A 19,600-nucleotide genomic window follows, 5' to 3' on the forward strand; every position below is an offset into this window, starting at 1 on the left:
AACTGGAGAACCCACTCCTAGCTTACATAACTTTCTTTGTTCTCCCTTCAAGTCAGCACATTCCGCCCTGTCTGTGACTGATCTGGATAATATACAGCAGACTAGTCTACAACAGACTCAGAAGGTATTGCCGAACGTTGGGGTAATTGGGCATCCAACTGAAGATGTTACACACAGCGGTTGCCCTCTGATTCAAGCAATCTGCATGTAATGCTTACCCAATGGGTTGCCTTATGCCCAGAGGGCCATTGTTCTACACTCCTTAACAACAGGCTCTTCAATGACGACCACCACCATCTAAATAATTGACCACTAGTGTAGGTTCAGACCACGCCACGTAAGTACCTACCTACAATATATTCGATCCTTCAAAGATGAGTTGTTCTGCAATGATGATGGGGTTAGCCAATCTTCGGTTTTCGCTTAGTAACTGTTGGTGGGCCTCTAGCACGGGCCAAGCCAGCCCGATGATCCCAGTGGACTACAATAGCGGCCTCGGGCAAATGAGATAGAACTATGACCTATATGAGGCTGTATACCAGATTCTACATTTGATCGTTTATTATATCGTTTATTTCGGTCCCCAGCTTCCTGAGGCTGGATTTCCTTTTAGTTTGTATTATGGTTTCCTAGAGCGTGGGTTTCTGAATTCTTATTTTGCCGATACTATTAGGTTCAAGCGAAATGGGGAAAGAAATGACACCATTGCTCTGTCTTGTAAACAGCGGCCAGCATCGAAGAGAAACAAGAAAGTACCAGAAAAATCAAATTTCATCACCTTTAGAGTCGCTCTATAGCTCACCCTAAACCCGTCGCACAGTAAACCAGCAAGACCCCTGGAATAGTACTTATCAGGGCCAAAGATGCGCCAGAGCATGCGGTAGTGTCTGACAAGAATTCCCAGTTCCAGGCAACAAGATGGACACCAGAGAATGCCAAAGATGTGACGTTGCAGGTCATGGATCTTGGCTCATCATACTCATTTTCTTCCCAGTTGAAAGCACCAAACAAGAAGAAACGAGGCAAATCCAGCCAGGTCTCAACCGCATTACCCTTTCCATGATTTCTTCTCTCCGCATCTGGTGGGCCCAGTCTATCATACAATTTCTTGCTTTCTCCTGGTGAGGAGGAAGTTGAGGGTGGCACGTTGGACTCCGGGGTTTCGTGAGTTGGTGGCCAGAGGCTTCCAGTAGCCTAGTATGCTTGTTCTATTCGCCCCCTAGCCATATAGCAGGAATGTTGATACCTTAGCTAATTAGCGCTAGTAATTCACCAGTATTCTTATGAATAAGGTCAATATTATCAGCATTATGCCTGTCCACACCATCTGTATACGATGATAAAAGAGCCGGATGGCTTTAAATTGTCTAGCAAAATTCCAGCTGCAAAGCAGGCCACACCTTATAATATTGACTCAGAATCATTACTTCCACTTCTCCTGCAGCTACTATATATTTGAATTTTCGCAGCCACCAGTGCCATTCCACTTAATCTTATAAAAGACACAACCTAGGTTACATAGTTGTCCCAGTATTAATGGTCCTGCAGCGGCTACCCCGCTGAGAATTTCTTCAGAAAGAGCCTTGCATTATTAACCTGCTGGGTGCATCAAGGTCATATAATTTTGTATTGATGTTCCATCTCGGATTATCCTCCATCTGCCAGTGGTCTCACTGGCCGTGATATACTCGGCCGACTCTAATGTCACCAATCATGTCTATCCGGTAAGAGATTATCGTGTAGAGAAGATACCTCGCCCTGCCTCGTATAGCTGGTCAAGTGCGGTCTGCCACCATTTTTTTGTTCAAGATCTGTGTCGGCCTGGTTGGCAAGGTCAGATGAACTATTCTCTTTGGCTTGGGAAGAATTGTAATGGTAGGTAAGGCTACTAGCGGTTCATACTTCTCGAAGTTTACTATCTCGATGCTTAAATCTGGCAGTAGAGCTGAATGTCCGGCTCGTAATATATCGTTCGAGATTCAAGGACTGTCTGTCGCGTGTATTGTTCTACTGATCGAGGCTTTTACTGTAAATGTTTCGGTGCTTCCTTTCTAGGAGTAAACCCCCGCACCTGAAAGGCATAGGCATAATTACTTGATTCCCTTTTTTCTCTTTTCTTTTTTTTCCCAGCTAGAAAACTCATGAATCCTTGAGATATAAGAAACTTCAGAATGGTCACATTTCCGAAACATAGTGGTAGCATTGGAAACAAAAATCTTGATTATTTGAGTCAAAGTATAAAATGCGTACAGGAGGACTTCATACTATTTCTACTATTACTTTTAGGCGTGGGTAGGCCTTCAATCATGCCATTCACAAGCCTCATGTTGGAATGGACATACCAGTCAACCACAAGCGTCATGCTAAGCATTCTGATATCTCTTCACTAATCATATCCATCGAATATTCCAACGGTGTCTCACAGTGCAACATAATTTAGTATGCTGACTTATACTATTTTTACTTTCCTTTTCAGGTTGGGGGGTGCAAGCAGGGATTACCTCCACACTAGTTTGCTCCAGCTAACGCTGTCTTGCCTTCAAGGCTAGTATTGCCTTCGTCATAAGCAGCCTTCGGTGCCGAGTCTGCATAGCCAATGTTCGGAGAGTCCACTATTCTTGAGCAACAATCCGAACATTCTTTACTTTTACGTACTATGTATTACTTTCCGTATCCAAGCATAGTATACCTGGTCGACGATAAGGAATATAGTTTAGGCTCGGGCCAATTTCTGGGGTGCCGAAGAGGATCTTAGTTTGGAGCTCTTGAAAGCAATGAATTCAAGAGCGCCGCACTTCAAACTTGTCAAGTGGCCGTCTTGGGTATAAGCAGAAAGCAATGATCTCGTAGCGCTGGTCTTCGAAGAATGTCGTACTACTAGACGATTACTACTAATTAGAGGATCTCCCAGAAATTCAAAAGCCATTCTCTGAATGGGCGTATAGGCTAAAGACTCAGGGTAGTTGCTTGATACTGCTGTGTCAGACCCATAATCTGCTGATAGATTCCATCAGATTATCAAAGAAGGCTGTTGAATACCTCGGTGGCAGAAGTACTTTTAGTCTTGTCAGGACAATAGAGCCTGTCTGCGGGCACGGATAGGCCTATCAATGCATCATCGCATTTTGCCGGGCGGTGAGACTTTTGAGCCCTGCACGTGATGACTCAACCGCGAGGCCGAAAGTGGGTTTTTCGAATTGTGCTTTGTGATCCCCAATAGTGGCAGTCTTCAATCCAACCTCACAACTCCCTCACATCCTTTCGGATTCTTCTACGCAGGTATTCTCTCGAGGCCATTTTGTCTCGGATACCTTGTCGATTTCCAGCCTTTCATCAGCCCTTGAACAGTCCCGAAGCTTTGCCTAGCAGAAGGCGCAACCCCGCCGAAAATGTCGTTGACAAATTGCCGTTTCTACGAGGAGAAGTATCCGGAGGTTGACAGCTATGTCATGGTCAATGTGAAGCAGGTATGCATTGCTACAGGTCATGTGGTTCTTTCAGGGTTCGAAAACATCCTCTAATACTTGTCTTTTCACCCCTCACAGATCGCCGAAATGGGCGCATACGTTAAGCTCCTCGAGTATGACAACATCGACGGCATGATTCTGCTCTCCGAATTGTCGCGCAGACGTATCCGTAGTATCCAGAAGCTTATTCGTATCGGCCGTAACGAGGTCGTCATCGTGCTTCGTGTGGACAAGGAGAAGGGCAAGTCGGAGTCCTCTGGATGACAATATCAGCGTCAATTTACTGACTCTTTTTTCTCCACGTCTTTAGGTTACATTGATCTTTCCAAGCGTCGAGTTTCTCCCGAAGATGTTGTCAAGTGCGAGGAAAGATACAACAAGAGCAAGGCAGTCCACTCCATCATGCGCCACGTTGCCGAGGCCACTCAGACTCCTCTTGAGACCCTATACCAGCAGATCGGATGGCCTTTGAACCGCAAATACGGACACTCCCACGATGCGTTCAAGATCTCCATCACGTAAGGAAACCTCTCGACTCAAGGCTATCGCGGACCGAGTACTCATAACATCACAGGAACCCCGACGTGTGGAACGAGGTTGAATTCCCTAGCGAGTCCGTGAAGAAGGAGTTGACGCACTACATCAGCAAGAGACTTACTCCTCACCCGACCAAGGTCCGTGCCGATATTGAGGTTACCTGCTTCGGTTACGACGGTATCGATGCCGTCAAGGATGCCCTGCGCACCGCCGAGGCCAACAACACCCCTGAAACCCAGATCAAGGTTAAGCTGGTTGCCCCGCCACTCTACGTCTTGACCAGCCAGTGCTTGGACAAGGCTATTGGTATTCAGATGCTCGAGGAGGCCATTCAAAGGATCGAGGCCAGGATCAAGGAGTCTGGCGGTGGCTGCATCGTTAAGATGGCTCCCAAGGCTGTTACTGAGCACGATGATGCTGCTCTTCAGGAGCTCATGGAGAAGCGTGAGCGTGAGAACATGGAAGTCAGCGGCGACGAGAGCATGTCCGAGAGCGATGAGGGCGTTCCCGAGTAAATTGCCTGCGGCAAGCTTAGCGACAGCGTGTGAAGCTTGAGGGTTCGCTTCGACGGCGACATGAGAAACAAGCAGGACGCTTCACGAACTGGTGTTGGAGGGTATCGCAGACTGGAGATTGAAGGCGATCATATACGTGTGTCGGGTAGGGCGTGGAAAAAAAGTTCAATAGAGTTTCTGGACATGACACGATTTATGAGACGCAAGTACGGTTTAATGTGCGATGTGCGACGGGTGAAATCGAGATCATCGGCGGGGTATGAAGACGATCGGAAGGGCCTCATCCCATCCAAAGGCCTTTCTTTCCCATAAGGTGATAATGACATGCACATTGTCCCTTGTATTGTTGATCAGTGGATGTTGCTTGACTCTCTGTTGGTGAGTGGCTTTAGCCCAACAGGAGCCCTCCCACGTTTTGATGTACATAAGCTTCTTTGATCAACGAACGGTTCAACCCCAGTGGCCGTTTCAGATACTGATTTATAAGTCCTTCTCTTCCGGATGACGTTTAAGGAGCAGGTCGATCATTTCGCTCTGCTGCTCAGTAACAGTAGTAGTATCCTGACCGCCTGTATGGTTTGCACCTTGGGGATGGCACCTTCATTGGTGGTTTGGGTGAGCGGCTAAGAGGTGGGGCGCACGGCCTGGCCGAGTTAGTCTTGAAAGACTTACAACTAAATAGACCGTAGCTCTGAGTCTCCCTCCTGAGTCCCCCTCTCGGCGCCTGTGAAAATCTAACCAGTGCTGCTATTCTATTAATCGATCTATTCCTCTAGGCCATAAGAAATGGGCCACTGGCGAGATATCTTCAACACCGACACGGGGCGGACCCGCCACCGCCTGCATATGGAACAACACCGATGTACGTCATCTGATTGCGGAGCCGCTCTACAACGTGCTCTCGGCTAACAGGGTTCATAGTGCTTCCTGCCTTTACAGATGACCAAGTCTCTTCTACTCTTCCCTCTAAGGAGGTGACAAAAGTCGCTCTTCGTCTGAAATATCAGCTGGAGCAAGTCATCCCTTGCGAGCTAGATGAGAGTGATATTGTCAGTCCGAATAGTCGGGTCATCACCAAGAATGTAATTCAGACAGCCCGTCTAGCAGGAGGTGAGGACCTGCAGGCCTGTGTTCCATTTTGTCTACTCGTTTGTTTGCGTTGGTTCAAGCTTCAGGCCGAGGAAGAGCTCTGGGATTCCGATTTACATGAGCGCCGAGCCCTTGCTTGTGAGGTCATAGCGAAGAGGATGTAGTACACCCTTTCCTAACATTATCATGGAGCCTTTGCTGACTAAATTGATATAGCATTGAAACCGAGGAAGATCAGGACAATTTACTCATCAATGTTCTCCTTAAGCGGTATTCGATCTTCATCGATGGTGGGGAGACTATGCCAGTAAATGTCATCGAGCGCGCTGTTGATCTGCATGCTTTGAGGGTCATTGGCTCCTCGGGTTATCAAAAGTGTATCAGATACCTGTGGAATGGATGGTTCTGCCAGCAAGAGGGCAATCCAACCAATTTTGTCCCTTACCTGGAGAGGGACAACACGAGTTTTTCGGTTCACTTCCACCCAGATCGGATGAGGACGCCTCTATATCAGAACATCTGCCAGATCTTCTTCTCCCTCGTCTATCTCGGACTCTATACTCAGGTTATCAACACAGTAAATCCCACCGGTGACCTAGATGCCGTCGAGGGGATCCTCTATGTGATGACCCTTGCCTTCATCTGCGACGAAGTAGCCAAACTCTGGAAGGTCGGCTGGCACTACTTAGACTTCTGGAACGCCTTCAACTCTACGCTCTACGCAATTCTCGCCGTGTCTTTCTTCCTGCGTGTTGCTGCCTTGGCGCATTCTCAATCTGTTCACGATGCGGAAAGACAAAGTCTGAATGAATTGAGCTACAACTTTCTGGCATTTGCGGGGCCCATGTTCTGGATGCGCATGATGCTCTATCTCGATTCCTTCCGCTTTTTCGGTGCTATGTTCGTGGTTTTGAGGGTTATGATGAAGGAGAGCTTGATTTTCTTTGCCCTTCTCTTTGTCGTTCTTGCGGGCTTTTTCCAGGCATTCATCGGCATGGCTCAAGTAGATGACGATACTCCCATCGTAAGAGGTATTGTGCAAGGAATGGCGAACAGTGTCATGCAGAGCCCAGAATTCAGCACGTTTGAAGACTTCGCCTTTCCGTTCGGAATCATCCTCTACTACGTTTTCAACTTCGTTGTAATGACCAGTGGGTATCCCCTTGGGTATAATATTTGGTTGCCAGGCTGATTCGGTCCGCTCTAGTTCTGCTGAATATCCTGATCGCGCTCTACAACAGTGCTTACGAGGATATCTCGGGAAATGCTATTGATGAGTACATGGCCATCTTCGCTCAGAAAACCATGCAGTTCGTCCGCGCGCCGGATGAGAATGTCTTTATACCTCGTATGTTTAGCTTACTATTTCTGATAGCCATGACTAACGCCTAAACTAGCCTTCAATCTGTTGGAGATCATCTTCTTAGTGCTCCCGTTTGAATGGTGGCTACCAAGGCAATACTACGCCAAGCTCAACGATGTCATCATGGGCATTATATACTCACCCATCCTCGTTATCACGGCGTTCTTCGAGGTGCGCGACGCAAGACGCATCAGGTGGAACCGTCGGCGCGGTGAAGAGGACGATGATAACGTGCAGGAATGGGAACACGCCGCCGAGGAAGTCGACTTTGATCTCGACGATAGCTGGACGCAGACTGTGCGGGAAACCACCCCGAATGTTCAAATTGACGGCACCACGTTGGAGATCATACAACTGAAGGAACAGGTCATGTCACTTACCGAGACAGTCAGGGTATTGGCTGAAGAGAGGGCTGGGAAGAGTATGATGCTTGGGGAGTCAAGCTCAACCATCGTGGATCCGGAATGAGCGTCATTCTGGGGAGGGTCAGTTGTCTTTTGGTTCTTGGTGTTTATGATCTATACGCTTCACCACATTTTGTGACAGTCGACAGTCGTCTTCCGGTTGATATTCTGCTTCGCTTCATACTTAGGTATATATATCAATGCATACAGATACGTATCTACGAGCATCAGGTTTTACTACTGTCGTATGTTGAGGACGATGTAGGGTGTGTTCCAAAGCAAAATAAATTAAGAAAAAAAAGAAGTGTCTTTGTCGTGTTAACAAGCCTATGTCTACTTAACACATCTTGGTCCCGTTTTTGTGTTGTAACAAGGGGTAAAAAAAAAAAAAATATTATGATGATGAAAGGAGAGAGCACCCAAGAGAATCCTGAAGCGAACGTGAAAAAAGCAAAAAAGAAAGCCCAACGCGGGGCTCGAACCCGCAGCCTTGAGATTAAGAGTCTCACGCTCTACCGATTGAGCTAGCCAGGCTAGTTCGGTGGAAGAGGTTGGTTTAGTATGCTACATATTCCTTACGTCAATAATCTGGTAGGTCAAGTATTCGATGACTGGATCTCCTCTTCTGCGGAAAGCTTGGGCCTGCCACCTATCTTTGACGACTGCTGGTGGATTTTTTTACCAATTATTTCAATCTAGAACAAGGTTTCTCACTGGTACTGGTATGGGCTCATGAGGTTATGACTGTAGGCAATATGATTGAACAACTGGCTTGCAACCCAGTGGTAATATATATTGAACGCCTGGAACTGCTGCATCCGCACCTGCAAACTGGTACTAGGGTTCAATACGTGGGGTTATCTTACAGCTGACGTGCAAGGGAAAGCGAACTACAGACAACTTTACCACGACACGATGCACAAAGTAGCAAGCAAAACAGTAGCAGAAGCAAAGGTAGAAAACGAAGCCGGTTGGCGAGTCGTAAATACTCCTCTGCCGCATGCTGGCGGTGGATGGCCCGTCCATAGGCAGCACACCCCATATCCCTAATTTCAACGTGCATCGTCAGCTAGAACATACTGAGTGGACGATTATACGTGGAAAACATGACGAGAACGGCCTGCAATAAATCTGGGATACCGAGAAGTGCTTGCAACAGGATGAACCCAGACTGAAAGGGTATTTATGTGTCTGCTTCGACTTGAGCATATCTCCCGGGGCGGTGGGAAGGCTGCATTAGCGTGGGTACCTGGAATATATAGCTTAATTAAACACTGTCTTTCACCGAACTAGCCCGGCTAGCTCAATCGGTAGAGCGTGAGACTCTTAATCTCAAGGCTGCGGGTTCGAGCCCCGCGTTGGGCTTTCTTTTTTGCTGTTTTTGTTATTTAGATAACGCTTGTTTACGTATCCCAGTGCTAAATATCAGATGGACGGACATGTATCTAGCTTTTTTGACATGATGTCGAGACGGTCAGCGGACATACCTTCTCGAATCAGTGGCCTTGCATTTTACACGCCCACAATATCCAGCTTACATGTGTATAATAGGCCTTAACTCGGAGGCACAACAATGGATTCAATCGTCCTCACGCATACTCCCTCAAAACCTTGATCTGAACCCGATTCATTCCACGCTCCGTCTGCCCGAGGAATTTATCTCGGACCATCTCGACATTCCGCTCTGTGGTGTCATGAAGTTTCATCTCAAATTTCCGCAGGAGTGTCCCGAGAACCAAATATAGCCATGCCCAAGCCATACTGCTCTGAATTAGCTTCTGTCTGCACGGGTAGACTTTCTTTGTGTGACAACTTACTTTGGACCCAGGCATCCCATGGTCCCTTTGGAGAATGGAACAAGGTAACGCTCCAGCTTTCGTAAGTCTTCTGGCTCTAGGAGCCAGCGCTCAGGGATGAATCGCGACGGCTCGGGAAAGATCTCTGGATCACGGAGGATGAAATAGGTGGTCATGCTCACAGGAGTCTGGCATATTCATTAGCCCTTGCTTGAGCGCAGAAGAGGAGAGGAAAGTTGCCTTACCCCGCGTGGAATTTCCCATCCGTGAAATTGCAAGATCTCATCCGGCGCGGCACGTGGGAGGCGTGTGGTGACGAGAGCGGACAATCGCAGTCCCTCCTTTAACACGGCGGTCTGATGCACAATTAGACATTCGTCATGAGCGTTCATTCTGAAGAAGGGGAACATACGAAATAAGGCAACTGCTTTAACGTTGTAAGTCGCGGCTCCGTCGAGGCATCTGTCCAAGAAGCACACAATTCAGCGCGGACTCTTTCGTACACCTCTGGGTGTTGTAGAATGTAATATAAATTCATGACCAAGGCTCTTCCTGGCGCATCGGTACCGGCAAGCAGCAGAAAGATCGCATCATCAGTCAGGCGTGAGAACTTTTTCTCGTCCTCAGGTACCTTCTCATCGTCTAGAATCGCAGGATAAATTGCCCTATGCTCCTCGCTGCTCCCTGTATCACGTTCCGTTATGGTCTTGCGAACCATGTCTTGGACTTCCTGGATTCCAATTAGCTTAATTAAGATTCCAAATGCAGATGTAACTCTCACCTTTTCCTGTAAATAGGCCCCGACGAAATCCGCATTCAGAAGTTTTGCTGGCCAAGGAAAGACGTGTGCCAGCTTGCAGAGCCAGGGGAAATGTCTTGTTGTTTGAACAAGCTCAAATGTAGAGTTCAACTTCGTCTTGCTAGCCGTACTCAGTTCCGGTTGGTCCAGAGAGTGAAAGCCGATCCGTTTCCCGAATGCATATTGTGATATAGTGTCACTTGTAAAACATAAAAACGCGGTATGGAGCTCCAAGCTATAGTGTCTGCTTTGTGCACTGCGAAAATGACGACACAAAGCCTGGATATTCGCCCGGATCAGGGGCTCTGAAGACAGAATGGCTTGATCACTGAAAAATTGTCTCAACACGCTTCGTCGGGTGCGATGCAATGCGTGTTGTTCTGTTGAGACTATCGCCTGGGGCCATCCAACGAACGAGAACCAAGCATCTTTGTTTCGCTTCCGCGTCGGTCCTGAGTACAGCGTGTTGTACTTGTCCGCGTCTTTCACGTGGACTTCCCATGGATTGATGCGCACTACGGGACCATACTTCTGATGCAAACGCTCGATGTGCCAGGTAAACTGACCGTCGCGAATCACATCATAGTAAGTTTCATAGAGCCCTGTCGCGGCGGCCAACCGGGGACCAGGGAACTTAGCTAGGGGGCTGAGGCAGAGTCGATAGAAGACAAGTCCGACGACGTAGGCGACGACAAAAATGGCAAATAAGCATACAAATGCCCCTCTTGTAAGGCCTATGCTCACAATGCCGCTCCACTTCAGCGTCGGCAACCCTTGTGGGATATTCATCGTGTCAGCGGGCTTTCAAATTTATTGCTGTATTCGTACCGCGCAGTTGGAGTAAGGGATATAAGAATAAGGACACTGCCGTGGAATGCTCCTTATCCTTCAGAATAGCGGGTAGTCTAGACTATCTTTTCCAGATACCGAAGGGGTTCGGATTGACATTCGCAAGTAAGTCATCATTCTGCAACAGAGTCAATCTAATATGGGCGCAGCTGAATCCTTCTGCATTATGTGAGGGGCCCCTTGATGCGGGGGCTGTCGTCGATGACCAGTCACCATTACGCATAACTCTTGGGCTTTTTCTCGAGTTTCATAGCTGAGGTTGAATGTGGAAATGCTTGGATAGATTAACACAAACGGCTTTATGACGGTAAATGACAAGGTGAGTCAAAGTCCTTCCCAATTCCACCGAAGAAAAGACCATTAGTACCTACACCCCACTCCACAAATCCACTGACGCTATAGATTGATCGACATGTAATATGTCATATGTCAGGGGGCGAATCAGAGTTCGCGCGGTACCCAGTCTCATTCAAATGCATGAGACGTCTGACACAGTCTCGTGTAGAAGAAGCGGTGACTTGTAGTTGCAGACCTACACCCAATTCTCATACCTGCAAGAACAGCAAGGGCGCACGTAGACCGTTCACGATATTACACCGGCAAATATTCCGTAGATATAAGGTAAAGAGATTATTATAATCCTCTTCCGAATTTGACCGAAGAGTAGTATAAAGAGACAAAAACTCAGTGCCTTCAAGACATAACTTCGTTTTCATTCCAAGACATGTCTGCCAGCGAGACTGCTAGCAGTTCCCCCGGATGGACAACCGTCGATCCAGATGAGCTCCAAAAAGATTCAGAAGATCAATGGACGCACGATGCTCCTCCTCTAATTGCCATTGTCGGAATGGCTGCACGACTGCCCGGTGGCATTTCATCCCCTAAAGACTTCTGGCAATTCATGATTGACAAGAGATGCGCATCCGCTCCAGTTCCTGCTGGGAGATACAACGTGGACGCCTTTCACGGAACTCCCGGCGTGGATACGCAATCGGTAATTGCAAAGAAGGGCTTTTTCCTTGAGGGTGAATATCTGGGGAAAGTTGATACTTCCTTTTTCCATAACAATCGGTACGAGCATGGGTTTGTAGACCCCCAACAGACGATTCTATCGGAAGTGGTTTGGGAGTGCATGGAGAGTGGCGGACAAGTCAATTGGCAAGGAAAGGAAATTGGATGTTTTGTAGGCACCTTCGGGGAAGACTGGCTAGATCTCACAGCGAAGGACACCCAAAACATGAACCCGCTCCACGTCGTGGGAACTGGTGACTATGCGGCATCCAACAGAGTATCATTTGAATATGACCTCAAGGGCCCGTGTATGACTTGTCGAACGGCTTGTTCATCCTCGCTTGTGGCCCTCCACGAGGCATGTCAGGCAATTGCCCTCGGCGACTGCCCATCGGCGATTGTTGGAGGTTCCAGCCTGATTTTCACACCCACAATGACAACCAATATGTCCCAGGCCGGGGCACTGTCCCCTGATGGGATCTGCAAAACATTCGATGCGGAGGCCAACGGTTATGCCAGAGCGGAGGGAGTGTGCGCCCTATACATAAAGAAGTTAGATGATGCCATCCGTGACAAAGACCCAGTCCGTGGCGTCATTCGAGCGGTTGCGACAAATTTCGATGGCCGAACAAACCACATCACGGTCCCATCATCGGCCGGACAAGAGGCGCTGATACGGAAGGCCTACCGAAAGGCCCATCTCGAAAACCCTGCAGAGACCGCATTTGTCGAATGTCACGGCACGGCCACCCGGGTGGGGGATGTCGTTGAAACCACCGCCGTGGCCGATGCCTTCGGGCGCCATCCCATGATTATTGGAGGAGTAAGCCTGTAACCAACCTGCGAATGACCAGTTGTTGACATTTAGGGTGCAGGTAAAATCGAACATTGGTCACACCGAGGGCGCAGCGGGTCTCGCAGGCTTGATTAAAGCAGTGCTTGCCCTGGAGCACAGACAGATTCCTCCCAACGTCAACTTTTTGACACCCAATCCAAACAGTACGCTTTCCTCAGTTCAATCGACATTATATAATTGCTTATTCCCCTTAGTTCTGTTCGAGGAAGCAGGTTTGACTGTACCTGTTGATGTTCTCCCCTGGCCAGCCGACCGCAAAGAACGAGTCAGTGTCAACTGCTTCGGGGTCGGTGGTACAAATGCCCATGTAGGTGGTCTTACGCACCTGAAAGGATACGCAAGCTCACGAGATAGGTCATTGTGGATTCAGCTGCATCGGTGATGCCCCAAAAGGCAATACCGGCATTGGAAACAAACAACAACAGTCCACGGCTATTGCCGTTGTCAGCTAGTGGACCCAAATCCCTCGATCAGCGGGCGATGGACATAAAGGAATATATTTCCCATCATCACGAGGCAGTGCCCGACTTAGCTTATACCCTCTGTGCAAAGCGAGAGCACCTTCGTCACAGGGCATTCGCAGTCATCGGCGGAGGAGTACCTTTCGAATCCATTGAATTTACTAAAGCCGACAACACAAAGAGTGGGCCAAAGATCGTGACATTCGCATTTCCTGGCCAGGGAGCCCAGTGGGCAGGTATGGGAACTGAATTAATGGAAGCCTTCACGTCCTTTAAGAAGGACATAGAGTACATGGATCAGGTACTGGAAAGTCTGTCCAATGCACCCACGTGGAGGATGTGCGGTATGTTCCCCCATGCTTCTAAAATTGCGTTGTGTTTTAACTGACCATTGCGGATGCCATCTTGAAGAGGAGCTGGTCAAAACAGGCCCCGACAGTGACATTGACCGCCCCGATATAGCACAGCCTCTGTGCACCGCTGTCCAGATTAGCTTAGTGAATCTTCTCAGGACATGGGGAATCACCCCCGACAATGTCATAGGCCATTCCAGTGGAGAATTTGCGGCAGCTTACGCAGCCAATGCCATGTCCATGGATACAGCAATTATACTGGCATATACTCGGGGAAAAGTTGCCCAAATGGCCCCAGAGGGAGGTATGCTCGCAGTAGGAGTTGGCCGAGATGAAGTTGGTCAATATCTGGCCAGCGAAGTGGAATTGGCATGCGAGAATAGTCCGAACAGCGTTACCCTCGCTGGGAGCCGTGATCAACTGGAACATGTAGCAACTCGGATCCAAAATGAACAGCCGGACACTCTTTTAAAGATGCTACCGGTTGAGCGGGCGTACCATTCTGGTGAGTCATTTGTGACACACACAGACAGATTCAATGCTAACTGGTTTTCAGGATTCATGGCTTCGGTGGGTGCCGAATACGAAGAGCTCACAAGGCTTCACCTAGTCAACCATCACGAGAACATGGCTCCAATGTACTCAACGGTAACCGGAACAGTAATCACTAATCCTAGTGAGCTTGATCCGGCCTATTGGCGCCGAAGCTTGGAATCACCTGTATTCTTCTCAACCGCTTTCCAGAACTTGGCCTCATCCACACAGAACAAACACCAGGTTGTGATAGAGATCGGGCCTAACTCAGCACTTCGGGGGCCAATACAACAAATACTCCGTTCGATCAGCATGAGCTTTACTTACTGTGCGACGATGAGAAGCAACGAAAGTAACCTGTCACGTGTCCTCTCTGTCGCTGGGACAGCTTATGTTAACCATCTACCTGTTGATCTTCTCGCTGTCAATGGTGGGTATCAGGGCGAAATACTCACCGACCTTCCTCCCTACCCATGGCAGCGCGAAGACATTGTCTGGGCAGAAACTCGCATCAGTAAGCAGTGGCGCCTGCGCCAATTCCCCCGTCATGAGCTCCTCGGGGCGCGGTGCTTGGAATCCAATGACTTCGAGCCTGCATGGCGAAATATCCTGAAGGGCGAGGAGGTTCCGTGGATAAACCACCATCGAATGATGGGTCTTGTCGTATTTCCAGCCGTTGGATACGTGGCTCTGGCATCGGAAGCCATACGTCAGATAACTGGCTTAACTGCCTGCACACTGGAGCAAGTCATGCTCATGGAGGCCCTCGTTCGAGATGAAAATGACATTGAAATCATGACGACACTGCGAAAATTGACAATGAATGCAACTATGGACTCAGACTGGTATGAATTCACGGTTTGTTCTTACAATGGTCAAGGATGGACAAAGCATTGCTCCGGGAAGGCGATGGGGGGAACAGATCAGCCCCTTCCAACGAACACAATTTCAGAGCCATTCACCCGACAGATTTCGTCGTACAGATGGTACCGCAGGTGCGAGAAAAAAGGCCTTGAATATGGATCCCTGTTTGAAGGACTGCAGGATATCACCGCCAGTCCACTAACGAATGCAGCCCGTGGGCGAGTGGAGGATGACCGCGAATCCCACGACAGCTACTACGCAATACATCCAACAATTGTGGATCAGTGCCTTCAAGTAATGCTAGTTGCCAGTGACAAGGGTGTCTCGCACTATCCTGACAAGGCGGGCATGCCGTTGTATATCGACCGGGTTTACTTGGCCCCAGGAAGCAGCTCAATGCTCGTTGAGGCGACGACAACCGACCCAGCAAAAGAGAGTCTAAGCGGAGACTTTAAGGTAGTATCTGAATCAACGGGTGACATCGTTCTGGAAATGAAGGGACTGCGCTTATTGCCCATCCCAGAAGCCGGCCAGGAAACGAAAGGACCGAAGCTTGCAACTCATATTCAATGGAAGCCGGACATTAGGTTCCTGCCTGCGACCCAACAAGTACCATCGCCAGTTGCTTTGGATCAACAGAAGACACAAAACCTGGCCATAGCGGGCTTCCTTCTAGTATTTGAGCTGATCGAGGCCTTGGCTCCTCAGACTTTGCTGCCCTCGTACTTGGAGAAGTACAGAAAACTCAGTATGGACACTGGCAAGAAAATACTCCAGGGAGAATATGACCATATTCCTGGTATTATGCAGCTGAAAAATATGGACAGGGAGCAGCGAAAGGCTCTATTCAAATCCTTACAAGGCCAATATCCCGATGCTAGGGTTGAACGATGTTATAACGATGCCTGGGTGTATGCCCGTGAGCGTCCGGACCAGCTGATAGGCGAAGGCATATTCCAAGACACCTCGCTATTAGTTACCATGAAGGGCATTGTTGAGTGGGGACTCGAACTCTACGACTGGAACAGATTCCTTGGGCCTCTTTCTCACGCAAATCCAGGTCTGCGTGTCTTAGAAGTTGGTGCTGGGTCTGGTTCAGCAACAGCGATTATGCTGGAAGCTTTAACCACTAGTCATGGTGATCGTCTCTTCAGTAGATTCACGGTAACGGACAGCGTACCTGGACTGGTCAATCACCTGGAAGAGCGTTTTGGAGATATACCGAGAATGGAGTATAAAACTCTGGATATTTCCAAGAGTGCAACATATCAGGGCTTCACAGAAGATAGTTACGATCTTGTGATTGTGTGCAATGTCCTATACGAAACACCTGTTCTTAGTCAGTCTTTGGCACATATCCGCTCTTTACTTGCGCCTGGGGGGCGGTTGCTCTTATACGAGCCCTGCTCAGAAATCCCACACGTTGATGTTGTCATGGGTAGTCTTCCAAGTTGGTGGTTGGGCATGGGTGACAATCGCGGGGACAAGCCTCACGTTTCTGTGGAGCGTTGGGAACAAGAGTTATGCCAGGCGGGCTTCTCTGGGCTTGACAATGTTCAATACAATGCACCGGCACCACTTTACTGGCAGGTACTGATGCTATCAACAAACCCAGTGGTGGATTCCCCGCATGGACCCATCAACCTGCTTTGCACAGCAGAGACTAGACACCACTCATGGATACAAAGTCTGGCTCTCTGCTTGTCCTCCGATGGATATGACGTGCGTTGGTGCAACCTTGGAGAAGAGTTCCCCACCGAAGACGTTATCGCATTACTCGATTTTGAAAGTCCATTTCTACATGACATATCCCAACACACTTACAGTACTATTCAAAGCTGGATGTCCACGGTGAAGCGTCTCCTCTGGGTGACCCATTCGATGCAGATTGAATGCAAGGATCCTCGATTTTGCCTCATACTTGGCCTCGTCCGCACATTGCGGAGTGAGCTGAATGTTGACATCGGCACTTGTGAGATAGACTCATTTGACGATGCTGCGCTCCATGTGGTAACTCAAGCGTACAAGCATCTTGGTATGCCAATTGCGGGAAGGACAATTCGCGATTTCGAATTCATAATGCACCGGGGCGTAGGCCACACCGGTCGTGCAGCCCTCACCAAGGTTATAGACCACCTCAATGTCGCAGATCAACCAGGTTCTTATCTATTAGATATTCAAACTATCGGAGACTTGAGCTCGCTTGGATGGAGACCCATTCCTACGGAAGAGGTCGGTCCACACGATGTGGAAGTCAGGGCCAGCTACTTGGCGCTCAACTTCAAAGACCTCATGATGTCTCTGGGTGTCGTGGAACGAACCAAGACAATGGATTTTTGCTTCGAGGGAAGTGGCTTTGTAACTCGCGTGGGATCGGAGGTGACAACACTCCGAGTCGGCGATCCAGTCGTCGTTTTTGACCCGCAACCGACGAAAACACTGGCAGTCTTCCCAGCTGATCGGGTAGTCCCCGCTCCCAAGCATCTCACGCTGGCAGAAGCTGCCGCCACTCCAAGTGCTTATTTGACGGCTATATACACACTGATAGAAATAGGAAAGCTGCAGAAGGGTCAGACTGTCTTGATTCATTCTGCGTGTGGTGCAGTCGGATTGGCCGCAGTGCATGTCTGTCAGAACATCGGCGCCAAGGTATGTCAGATCATTTAACCACTGTATGAAATACTGTGATAACGAGAGGAACAGGTCTTTGCCTCGGTTGGTAGCGACGAAAAGGTTGAATATCTGATGAAGTCATTCGGAATTCCACGCTCGCGCATCTTCGATTCACATAGTGTATCATTTCTCTCAGGTATCATGAGGGAGACCAATGGCAGGGGCGTCGATCTGGTTCTCAACTCACTAGCTGGGGAGCTTCTCCGAGCGTCCTGGAAATGTGTTGCTCAATTCGGCAAATTGCTCGAAATTGGAAAAAGAGACATATTGGGCCATGGCATGCTTGACCTAAATGGATTTCAAGGGTGTCGTTCATACTGTGGCTTCGACTTGTATAGTGTGGCCCATCACGATGCTGAAACACTAAGGTGGTATGTTGTACCTACTCATTTGGTTGAAGCATTCCAGGAACTAAAATGTCCTACTAGGGCTCTTGAAAAAGCTATTAGTGACCTAGAGGAAACAACGTACCGGCCTCTGCATACTGTATTTCAAGTGGACCAGGTTGAAGATGCTATGCGGCAGATGCAAAAGGGCCAGCATATCGGAAAATTCATTATTGAGATTCCCGACAATGAGAGCAAGTATCCCTTACTTCCCGCACAGGCTAGGTTTAGCTTCTCGCCGACGTCCTCGTACCTGCTTGTTGGTGGCTTGAGAGGCATTGGCCGGGCTGTTGTCCGGTGGATGGTGGAACATGGAGCTCGTGACTTCGTGTTCCTTTCCCGATCTGCTGGATCCCTTGAAGAAGACCATATATTTGCTCAAGAACTTGAGACTCAAGGATGCCACGTTGTGTTGGTCGCTGGAAGTGTCGCTGATGCAGATACCGTTCAGCGCGCTATTCAAAACAATGGACGTCCAGTTTCCGGTGTTATACAAATGTCAGCTGTTCTGAAGGTAATCAGATCTGTCATGCAGTTGACGGATTGCAAATTGCTAACACGATATGCAGGACCAACTATTCGACAAGATGTCATACGAAGACTGGACCACAAGTCTGGCAACCAAGGTCCAAGGGACTTGGAACCTTCACAATGCTCTCCAGGGCCGATCACTAGAATTTTTCATTGTCTTCAGCTCCGCAGTCAGCATGATTGGAAACCCAGGACAGGCCAATTATGCGGCAGCAAACTCGTTCTTGGATGGATTTGTACTGTATCGTCGAGGACTAGGCTTACCCGCATCGTTGGTCAGCCTTGGGCCCGTGGATGAAATGGGTCTTATGTCACAACAGCCGGAGCTTCTGTCTAAAGCTCGTCAAGCTTCTCACCACATGATGGGGGAAGGCGATGTGCTGAAGGCATTCCAGCTGGCTCTTCTTTCAGCAAAAGATGGTTTGTCCACGACGCGTCCAGCAATAGTGGTCTCCGGACTTTCTCCGGCCGTTATGACCAGCAATCCATGGCTCCAACAAGATGCACGATTTTCTACTCTTCCAACAGGAACGGACGTGTCGACCACCGGGGATATCGACGACGAGCAATTGCAGCGGCAACTCTTGTCGCTTCGAGATGACCCCACACCCCTGATTGACGGCTCATGTGAGGCTTTGATTATCGAGAAACTGGGGGAGCAGATTGCTACGCATAACGGGCTGACCGAGGAGATGGATGCAGACCAATACGGTCGTCTTGAGGTAGATTCCCTGATGGGCCTGCAGATTAAACATTGGCTGCGCCGCAAGGTTGAGGTGGAGGTCTCGCTCGGAGACATCATCAAGGCGAAAACGGTTGGAAACATCACCAAATTAGTTACAGAGACGCTTCGTACGAGATATGGGGTGAAGGAGTGAAGGAGGAAGATGGCGCCGCGGCTTTGTGGTGAGGGTCAGGGAACCCGGTGAGAAGATGAAGTATGCGTGTTCGGAATGGGATGGGGTTTTTGGTTTACAGCGTCAAGATGAGTTTAGAGGAAAAAAGAAAAAAGAAAACCGACTAATCTTGCGAGGCTATAGTGCAAATACCAGTGCAACTACTTAGCCCATGAACTGGTCTGCACACTGGAAGATCTTGTGGCCCAGAGAGAA

The 19,600-nt window shown here is 48.8% G+C and overlaps 5 protein-coding genes and 2 non-coding genes across 7 annotated transcripts; 5 read left to right on the forward strand and 2 right to left on the reverse strand.

Annotated features, from left to right (window-relative positions):
• Positions 1-3,211: 3,211 nt before the first annotated feature.
• Positions 3,212-5,021, forward strand: BDQ94DRAFT_142989 (translation initiation factor eIF2 subunit alpha). Its single transcript, XM_026766132.1, has 4 exons — positions 3,212-3,467; positions 3,546-3,708; positions 3,778-3,985; positions 4,042-5,021. Exons 1-4 carry the CDS (start codon positions 3,390-3,392, stop codon positions 4,517-4,519), a joined length of 927 nt encoding a protein of 308 aa, XP_026626986.1. The 5' UTR covers positions 3,212-3,389; the 3' UTR covers positions 4,520-5,021.
• BDQ94DRAFT_142990 (uncharacterized protein) lies at positions 3,964-5,021 on the forward strand. Its single transcript, XM_026766133.1, has one exon. It carries the CDS (start codon positions 4,580-4,582, stop codon positions 4,829-4,831), a length of 252 nt encoding a protein of 83 aa, XP_026626987.1. The 5' UTR covers positions 3,964-4,579; the 3' UTR covers positions 4,832-5,021.
• Positions 5,022-5,245: 224 nt separating this feature from the next.
• On the forward strand, positions 5,246-7,600 carry yvc1 (putative potassium ion channel Yvc1). Its single transcript, XM_026766134.1, has 5 exons — positions 5,246-5,381; positions 5,441-5,768; positions 5,825-6,759; positions 6,816-6,956; positions 7,006-7,600. Exons 1-5 carry the CDS (start codon positions 5,306-5,308, stop codon positions 7,437-7,439), a joined length of 1,914 nt encoding a protein of 637 aa, XP_026626988.1. The 5' UTR covers positions 5,246-5,305; the 3' UTR covers positions 7,440-7,600.
• Positions 7,601-7,836: 236 nt separating this feature from the next.
• BDQ94DRAFT_t135 lies at positions 7,837-7,909 on the reverse strand. The gene has a single exon. It is a non-coding gene; the product is annotated as a tRNA-Lys (tRNA).
• Positions 7,910-8,667: 758 nt separating this feature from the next.
• BDQ94DRAFT_t132 lies at positions 8,668-8,740 on the forward strand. Its single transcript has one exon. It is a non-coding gene; the product is annotated as a tRNA-Lys (tRNA).
• Positions 8,741-8,964: 224 nt separating this feature from the next.
• Positions 8,965-10,759, reverse strand: BDQ94DRAFT_170028 (cytochrome P450; the record flags this gene model as incomplete). The annotated part of the gene is made up of 5 exons (XM_026771396.1): positions 8,965-9,136; positions 9,193-9,359; positions 9,417-9,527; positions 9,584-9,901; positions 9,953-10,759. The coding sequence occupies 5 exons, from the start codon at positions 10,757-10,759 to the stop codon at positions 8,965-8,967; spliced, it is 1,575 nt and encodes a 524-aa protein (XP_026626989.1).
• Positions 10,760-11,543: 784 nt separating this feature from the next.
• BDQ94DRAFT_178469 (uncharacterized protein) lies at positions 11,544-19,416 on the forward strand (the record flags this gene model as incomplete). Its single annotated transcript, XM_026773136.1, has 9 exons — positions 11,544-12,653; positions 12,706-12,829; positions 12,881-12,993; positions 13,041-13,491; positions 13,559-14,005; positions 14,057-17,547; positions 17,602-17,942; positions 18,000-18,471; positions 18,527-19,416. 9 exons carry the CDS (start codon positions 11,544-11,546, stop codon positions 19,364-19,366), a joined length of 7,389 nt encoding a protein of 2,462 aa, XP_026626990.1. The 3' UTR covers positions 19,367-19,416.
• Between the last annotated feature and the right edge of the window lie 184 nt (positions 19,417-19,600).

This window comes from Aspergillus welwitschiae, assembly GCF_003344945.1.
Source record: "Aspergillus welwitschiae strain CBS 139.54b unplaced genomic scaffold BDQ94scaffold_14, whole genome shotgun sequence".
Classification (NCBI taxonomy): domain Eukaryota; kingdom Fungi; phylum Ascomycota; class Eurotiomycetes; order Eurotiales; family Aspergillaceae; genus Aspergillus; species Aspergillus welwitschiae.